Below are 9,037 nucleotides of genomic sequence, written 5' to 3'. Positions count from 1 at the left end.
AGTGTAACATTTGCATATAAAATACATATAAAAAATAAATAATGTGATTGAGCGCACTAGTTTTTAGATGCAAAATGAATATGCATTTCAACAATTTTTGTTTTTTTTTTTTGTAATGAGTTTTGCTCATCGGATGTGGTCATTGAGACTGTTGCCAACTTAGTGCTTTTCGCACTAAATTTAGCGCTTTTCTTAATCCAAAACGCGAAAATATTTGAGTTTGGTGCTTGGTGCTTTTTTAGTTTGAAGACACCAAAACTGTAAATCTGAAACAAAAATAGAAGTTAAATTTAGAGCAATTGGAAGTTTCGTAAGGAATTTTACAAAAATGGAAACAAAATCGTGGCACAATGACAATCATATCTTATGATAACTTATGATTCATAAGCGAAAGAGCATATGTTTCTCAAAAAAATATGTGCCAGCACTTTTAATCATGCCAGAGTTACATACGGTAATTTGCCATTGCCTTAAAAAAACGTCCATGTTCCTGGGATCAAAAATTGATCTTTGGGTCTTCAATTTGGGCTGAATTCGCTATATTTTTTACGAATATTAAAAAAAGCACCAGCATCTCTTAACAGTAAAATGAATAATGTACCTTCGACCGGCGAGGAAGAAACATTAATTTTTATTAATTTGAATCAGTATACCTTCAATAAAATTTTGTATGCATACAAAGTCCACTAAATCCTCCAATAAAAAGTTGGGTGCTTTTGTCGAGAAAAACGCGATTTTTCTTGGGGTTTAGTGCCTTTTCAAATTCAGAACTTGGCAACACTGGTCATTGACCATTAGTCTGTTCCAATAGCAGTCCGGTTTACAGGATTTAGTCCGGAGTTTCTTTTCCTGTAAGTTCATGAAAAGTGTCAAACGATCAGCTGATTTTCATGTGCAAGCGTACCACGTATGAGGTGGTATAGAAATAAATGTATTTTGGTTACCGTGTCTCAATGCTTTCCTACTTCACAAATTTTATTGTAAATATTAAAGTACTACAAACTTCAACATTTTCTGTAAAAATGTCATTTTCAAAAATTCCATGCATTGCTAACAACTCAAACAAGGTGTTATGCCATGTCATTTCATCTCAAACATACTGTATTATAGCCTATTTCCACCAAAGGCTTAACTGCGGTTAAGAGCTCAAAGAAGTTCAAATAATTCCAACATGGGGTCATAGGCAAGGTTTTTATTAAGTTTTGCTTTTTTCCTTTCATTTGCTTCTACTTAATAGGTGGAATTGACCCCGTCGAGTTTTAATCTCGGTTTTTCAAACGGCATAAAATGCCGTTAAGGCTTGGTGGAAATCAATTATTATCATGTCATTGCTACTTTGATAAGTTGTTGTGTTTCTGCAGCATATTTTTAATACTACTGAATATAAATGAAAAAAAATAATACGCGAATAAAATGAATGAATTTCAATCACCAACTGTATTGACTTAGGTTTTCTGCTAATTTTCGGCATTTTTAACTGTATTTTAGCCAAGAGTGACAGAGACGATATGGCGGGATGTTATGTAAAATACTACGAAACAAAAAGGGCTTCGCAAAATCCTGGTTTATCTGTCAAACAGTCACTTTACACACCTATTTACACCTTTTCACAAAGGCGGCGTTCCCATAAAAGCCTCGTAAAGCGACGAGTTTTACAGGGTTTAAGACTACGAGTTTAAGGGAATCCCCTAACTGTTTGATCCTGCCTTGTATGAAAATATATATCGATTTTTAATTAGACAGGAGCTTGCAAAATCTCTTCCCGTATATACAATGTACATAATTAATAATGCTGATTAATAATTTCGACAGTGTCTTCATATGTCATTGTTAAACATGTATGAGAGACATACTATGAAGTAGGGATGTTGCGACTGTGGAATTTTAGACATCTGCGGATGCGAATGCGGATACGGAAGTTGAAAAGCTAACATCCACGGATGCGGATGCCAAGTATTTTTAAGAAATAATTTAGGTGAGTAAATTATGCGATTTAGATAAATAAAAAATGGAAAAGTTAGTAATTTTTATTAAAGGTTATTGTTTTTTTATTTAGTACTTGTATTTAAAAATTGGAACATTGCATTTAATTAAAAGTAATGTTGCTGCCTGTTTCTTAAAGGGTCGTAAATCAAACCTGTGCCACTAAATAACTACTCGCTCGAGACCAAGGCACATAAATACAGGTAGAAGCCAAAATGACGTTGCTCTCATGAGAACCAAACCTTTAAACTTCAACTTGTTTTCCTTTTATTTCCTATATTTCGTTACTCTTTTAGTGACATGTCGTTCTTTTTTTGAATGTTCGTTAATGACAAATTTTAATTAGCATTTGAATTTTTGTAGTGTTGTGCGGTTTATACTTAGTGTATGTGTTAAAAATGCAACACCTCAAGCGCTGTTTTTTATGTGGTGTTAAATATAATGAAAACATCATTCATTTTTTTAACGTGCCTCAATGTCCTTGGCGTAAGGAGCGTTGGGAAAGCAGCTGTGGGGTAGAGCTGCAGCGAGATGCCTTGCTGTGCGTTAAACATTTTAAAGCAGCAGATTTCATAAAAGCACCGGGAGGTACAGGAGAGGCACGTTGATGCTGTTCCTATGATCCTTATGCCGGAAAGTCCCTCCAACAACACTGCAACTCATAAATCAAAATCAGAAAACAACATACAAATTAACAAACTTTAACTAAAGAAAATAAATAAATAAAAACAAAACTTCAAATTTACTCAAAAACGTCAACCAGCGAAATGTAATTTTTGATTTTTCCTTACACACGCTTATTTCTATTTTTACTCTCCCGAAAACTTTGACTTTTGTAGGTTTGATGTCAATTTGGCTTCTGTTTTTATTGTACCATGGCTCGAGGCGACAAACTTGAAAAACTGGAAACTTGACAAAATTTAAAATTATTTTCGATTGACGCTGCACCAGTTGACTTTCAGTTAGTTTTTTTTTTATTGCGGTGCAATAATTCCATTTTGAGAATTGCATCGGGCTGCAAATGTCGGATGTATCCTCCTGACTTTCATCTTCACAATCCAGCATCATGTTTAAACGTCGTTGTTTTCCAAAGAATTATTCATTCTCATTATTTTGGTTGTTTCAGAATTTGGAGAACCTGTAACGTCATCAGCGTTTTTCGATTTTAGTTTTTGTAATTCATTTTTGAACCTTTCTTCTGTGACTGGTTTGGAAAATGTGTGCTTATAGCAAGGTTCTAAATAGGTGGATATGGCAAATAAATTGTTATTTTCTAGGAATAAAAATTTCTAAGAAAATTCTGAAAGTCGTGGCTGCCAGCCGAATTAGTTTAAAATCTTGTTTGCTTGTTAAAAAGGCACCCCGTTTCTTATAATAATTTGAATTATTGGAATTACGCACGATGAAGGTCTCAGATCTGCTTAGCTCCCGGGTGACTTCTTGAAAAGGGTCACCAGTAATGAATAGCTTGTAATTAGTTTTTTTATTAGCTGAGCTCGACTTTTCCTAGTTGCAGGCAGTCACAATTAATTACTCACAGCTGCCGGTACCATAAGCCGTCAAATCCGTTTTGTTGTTCCATTCCATGCGGTCAAGGTGCTTTGATATTTTGAGACAAATGCAGAAGATTCCCAATAATAATAAAGGGTTAAATAAACAATTGGGTATTATTATTGAAAGTCTCCTGAAGATAATCAGAGCTTTCCGATCGAAAAATACCGATTTTCAAGAATTCTATAGCATTTCTATGAAACATTTTATTTTTGCCATATAACAATACATGGAAAACTTTGAGCGCTTTGAGCGACCTCTAAATATTTTTTGATTTCAAAATAAAAAATAGGGGTATACTTTTTTCAATATAGAACCATCCTAGGGGTGAGAGCATTACAATTCCGACTTTATTGTTTTTGGACCATCCTATGAGACACATGTTGCTATGTTTTATAGTTCAACATCTGCAGGCCTTTAGTAAATATTTATAGCCGAAGTTCATATTTAGTAAGCAAACCATTCAAACATTTTGAAGAAAATAACAGCCCTATTATCTATCTCGAACGATAGGGCGTATAAACGATATGTGTGCAGAGGAGTGCTTAAAAAGTTAGTTTAGCGGTATTATTCTAGCCGGTTTAAACGTAACGCGCCAAGGAACTAAATACTCAATTATGTGTATGTAATTATTTATTTACGTATATATGAAGATTTCAATTGATAGAAACGACCATTCGCTTGTAATGTTTCCTCTTGCGCCAGCAATCGATATCGCTTTTGGCTTATCAGGCGTCTTCTTCACTAGGTGATTCTACAAACCATCTTAGCACTCTGAGCATAGTTTTCGCAGAGTAAACACAAAATGGATATTCGTCATAGCAGCGATCGGTAGCACCTTGAAGAGCCAGACCTCTACTAAAAGCTCTTCCAATTTTTGCTGGTGCGTGAGTAACCTTTGTTTCTAGGAATTCCTTTATTAATCTGGCTTCGCGTGAGTGTGCCTCAGCACCTGACATTAGTTGGCATATTAGTGATAATAGACATTCAAAAGGATCCCGTGATAAAATACGTTTCCATTCAATACTGAGTGTTGTTGTGTTGGCAGTATTATGGCTTCCTGGTTGTTCCTGTATATTCAAGAGCTTGTAGACTTTGGTTATTGCTTCGGTGTTACCTCGCTTCACACGTGCGACCGCATTGCTGGCCGTAGCGAGTGCGCGCGCAGCCGCAGCAACGGGCTGTCGTATTTTATTGTAGTCCTGTGCAAGCAGGTGCAACATGTACATTGCGCCCAAACCCATGCCCATAAGTAAAAGAAGTCTAAAAAAATATTTTGTACAAAGGAAAAATAAATAAATAATTAGATAAATACATAAATACATATCGCACGTTTAATACTTAAGCTTAATATCCAGCTCTCAAGAAAAACAAAAGGTCCATATAAAAATCGCTCAAGAAATGGCGAAGAAATTTTCTTGTGATAAATTTCCACAAGGCAGTACGCAGTCATTAAGAAATTTACTCCGGTTTTCTAAAGTTTTTTGTTAAACAAGAGCACAGGCAACCCGTGTTTGTTTCGTGAGGAAAGACTGAGCCCGAGATAATTCTGAATTAACGAGTTGATCCGGATCAACACTGCCGTCTGTCTATGCTTTAATTTTGCTGTTTGACATTTTTACAGGATTTTACACGAAAGTGTTGGATCAGAGCTAATAAACATTTTTTTGATCGTTTTCTAAAGAGCTGGAAACTAAGCTTTAATACAGATAATTATCTAAAAATCTAAATTTTTTGGGAAGACGCAATCAAAGTTTGATCAATTCATACAGTAGGTATACAAAAAGATAGATGGAAAGACACATGTCTTCGCCTATTTTGGGAAGTTTAGTTATATATTTTGCTGAGCTATTTGACGATTTTCATGACGATTTAAAGATGCAGTTATATATTTTAAAATAAGATCTTTCAAATAGCGTTATAAATTTTTGGATATCTTCTTTAGTTTCCAGGGTATTGAATAAGAAATTGCGTTAATTAAGTACATGTTTTTATCACATTTTGTCGTATCTCATACACAAACCAAGTGGCTGCAAAAAGAAGAAAACCCTTCATAAACTCAAAAATAATTAACAACAAACAATAAAAATAATTTAAGAATTTCGTGAACCAGTAACAGTTTCCGAAACTTTGGAGGAAATCTATAGTCGCCTTTTTGAGAAATTACATTCCAAACTTCCATGCGATTTCCCAAACCCAGTTTCACGAGAGCAATTTAAATTAAAAATTATGTTTTCCCTGTCAGTTTTCGTTTCAAATTCAAATACAAACAAAATTTTTTCATTTACTACTGGTTTCGCGAATGCAATTCTGGGGCATATTGATAAAACAACTTAAGTAACTATAGAAGGTTTGACTTTGGATTAAAAGTGAATAAGTTTCCCTTAAAACTTACAATTAATCTTTAAAACATTGTTTGGGAACCCAATGTAATGCTGGCTGGTAAGTGGCTGCAAAAAGAAGAAAACCCTTCATAAACTCAAAAATAATTAACAACAAACAATAAAAATAATTTAAGAATTTCGTGAACCAGTAACAGTTTCCGAAACTTTGGAGGAAATCGATAGTCGCCTTTTTGAGAAATTACATTCCAAACTTCCATGCGATTTCCCAAACCCAGTTTCACGAAAGCAATTTAAATTAAAAATTATGTTTTCCCTGTCAGTTTTCGTTTCAAATTCAAATACAAACAAAATTTTTTCATTTACTACTGGTTTCGCGAATGCAATTCTGGGGCATATTGATAAAACAACTTAAGTAACTATAGAAGGTTTGACTTTGGATTAAAAGTGAATAAGTTTCCCTTAAAACTTACAATTAATCTTTAAAATATTGTTTGGGAAAATGGCTTAACTCGAGATAAGTGGTTTTATGATTATGTCATAGGCGCATATTCATAGTTATAATTAGTTGACAGCTAAGTCGAAACTATTCTAAGTTACTACTAAAGCTATTCATAAAATAAAAATAATTTGCAAATACCTAAATCACTGTTTATTCGATGGCGAAAAATTCTTTTTTAATATTGCCTGATTATAAAATGGCAATAATATAACCATCGAAAAAGAAAATATAGTTAAAAATGGTAATGTCTTGATTATAAAAAGTCAATAAAATTATCATCAAAAAAGAAAATAAACCTAAGAATGGCGGCGTCTTGCGCTTATTTGCAAATAGTACCACAAATCAATACTTATTTGCGTGATTTAGTTATTTGCAAATATAAAATTAACTCAGCGTTTATACGGCAAAGTTTACCATTTTGCAAATTGTTATTTGCAAATAATACGTGCGTATAAAAGTAGTAATAGTCGCCTTAGTTTCGACTTATCTTGCTAGGTACCAACTTAAAATTTATTTTGAGCTGCATCTGCAATTAATGGCGTTTTCTTTTCTCAAAAAAAAATGTCACCTTCTTATATGGCAACATTATCAGTAGGGATGTGCCGGATATAGATTTTGCCGGATAACCGGATTCCGGATATCCTGTAAAAAATAACAGCCGGATTCGGATATCCGATCGGATATCCGGTAGACTGCTGCCCTCAATAAATTTCACAATATTGTTTTTTTGCCGGCTCGAGTTCACCTCGACCTTCGCACCCTTTCTGATGCTGCGATGCTATCGCAGTGAAAAATGGCATCTTATAAACAAACATAAAACANTAGCATTAATATCACTGATGACAGTTAAAGCTTAGGTGGATTTTTATATCAGAATCTCATCTTTGTGAAAAGTGTGCAGATAGAGAGTATTATTGAATATAAGCCCTCGATGTTTAAAATATATACAAATTTTATTTCAACGTATACAAAATATAAATCTACCTGCGTTACAGCACGGTGGGAGACGGGGAAGGGGGCCCGGGGGGGCCGCGGCGTAGCGTGACGTGGTGTGCGCGCTGACGCGGGCCGCCGCGAAGCTAAGCAAATTTAATGTTTGAAAGAGAAATAACGTCAATTGATTTTATTTCGTTTTTAAAAAGGTAATAATGTCAATTGACTTTATTTCGCACCAGGGTGGGAAATAAAGTCAATTGACCTTATTTCCGTTGATCTTATTACCTGTCACCCAGTTTCCATGTTAAATGCAAATAAAAAATAATAATTTTTCACTTAAATCGCTTTCGTGAAACTGACTATTAGGTAGGGCTGCCAGATATCTCTGTTACCAAACCGGGACACTTTACTAAATACATCAAAAAACATAAAAATAAAATTTCTAAACTTTGTGCAAAACTCAAGAAATTCAATAAATTTGCATACAAATTTGCAACTTTTTAATTAGACTTTTTGTACAAATTTTAAAAATGAAGTTTTGCAGCCTATTAAATTTTAGTTGATTTTTAGTATTGTTTTTACTGAGAGTTTCTTCCATACAAACTATGTTCGACAATTCTTTTTATATGGAAGACACTGTCGGCAAAAAAAAATGGCTAAAAATCAACGAAATTTGCTGGCAACTTCAGACTTGCACTTTATTAATTGGTACAAAAGGTATATTTAAAAAATTTTTCTAACAGATCTGATTAGAAATTGTGATTTGATGAAGAGTCTCCGATCCAATAATTTTGTACGGCACTGTACTGATAAGCACTCTAGGTTTCATGAAAGAAAAAAAACTTGAGTACAAGATAACATTAAAATATCAGTCAAATTTTTCGTTGCTGTGGACTTGTTTCAAAACTTCTGACTTTTCCTTAATATAATTGTAAAACTCTGTGCACGTCATTTTTAACGTATTAAGGTACATATCAAGGCATATTCAACAAGGTGGAAGTGACAATTCAGTCGAGCTCTCTCATACCTGACTGTAATGTCAAAAAACGTAAATAAAGAAATTAACCCTTTGTTATGCATGTACCATATTTGATAAAATTCAATATCTATGAAATGAAAGTTTTTGTAAATATGAAAATATTTAAAATCACATTAAAATCGGCTTCATTTTAGTTTTTGTATTTTCGTTTAATGTAAATGTGGAAATGCATATCTACTTACTCAAAATTACACATTTATTTATAAAACCGTTTTGGCAATTTTCTTGTTTTTATTAGCCCAATGTTTTTGAGCATTTATTTTTTTATTCAAATACTTAATTCTAGAGTTTATTCGACATTTAAAAAAAAAAATTTTGATTCTTTCTTCTAAATTTACATCGGAACTTAACTTCAATAGTTCAGCTATTAAATTTTTGCAATGCGAAATTTCTTTTCCATTAAATTTATTAAAAAAGACAATATTGCCTCTAGATTGCAGGGAGACTTTAAACTGCCTGAGACATCAATCTCCGTAATTTCTATCACAAGAGGCGAAGCATTCAGGGGTCAACTTAAAGTTTCTTCTCATAGCTGTTAACAACCAGGCTGTCAGAAGCACTGACGTTTTGGGCATTCAATACAGTGACAAAACCGATTATTACGTACTAAGTAAGCACCGTCCAGGAGGCCAAAAGTCAAGCACCGATCTGTCTGTGTAGCCATTATAGGAGCCATGCGCATCC

General features: G+C 33.7%; 1 protein-coding gene across 1 annotated transcript in view; it reads right to left on the bottom strand.

Annotated features, from left to right (window-relative positions):
* Positions 1 to 4,218: 4,218 nt before the first annotated feature.
* Positions 4,219 to 9,037, bottom strand: part of LOC108358931 (uncharacterized) — a 15,515-nt gene continuing 10,696 nt past the window's right edge. Inside the window, exon 2 of the mRNA XM_017610461.1 lies at positions 4,219 to 4,797. Within this exon, the coding sequence (XP_017465950.1) occupies positions 4,263 to 4,797 (535 nt within the window). The 3' untranslated portion in view covers positions 4,219 to 4,262. The remainder of the gene's footprint in view (positions 4,798 to 9,037) is intronic.

Source organism: Rhagoletis zephyria, unplaced genomic scaffold (genome assembly GCF_001687245.7).
Source record: "Rhagoletis zephyria isolate East Lansing unplaced genomic scaffold, Rhagoletis_zephyria_1.1 Rzeph_scaffold_00314, whole genome shotgun sequence".
NCBI lineage: Eukaryota > Metazoa > Arthropoda > Insecta > Diptera > Tephritidae > Rhagoletis > Rhagoletis zephyria.
Note: the sequence above shows the minus strand (reverse complement) of the source record. Positions and strands in the feature narration are given on the sequence as shown.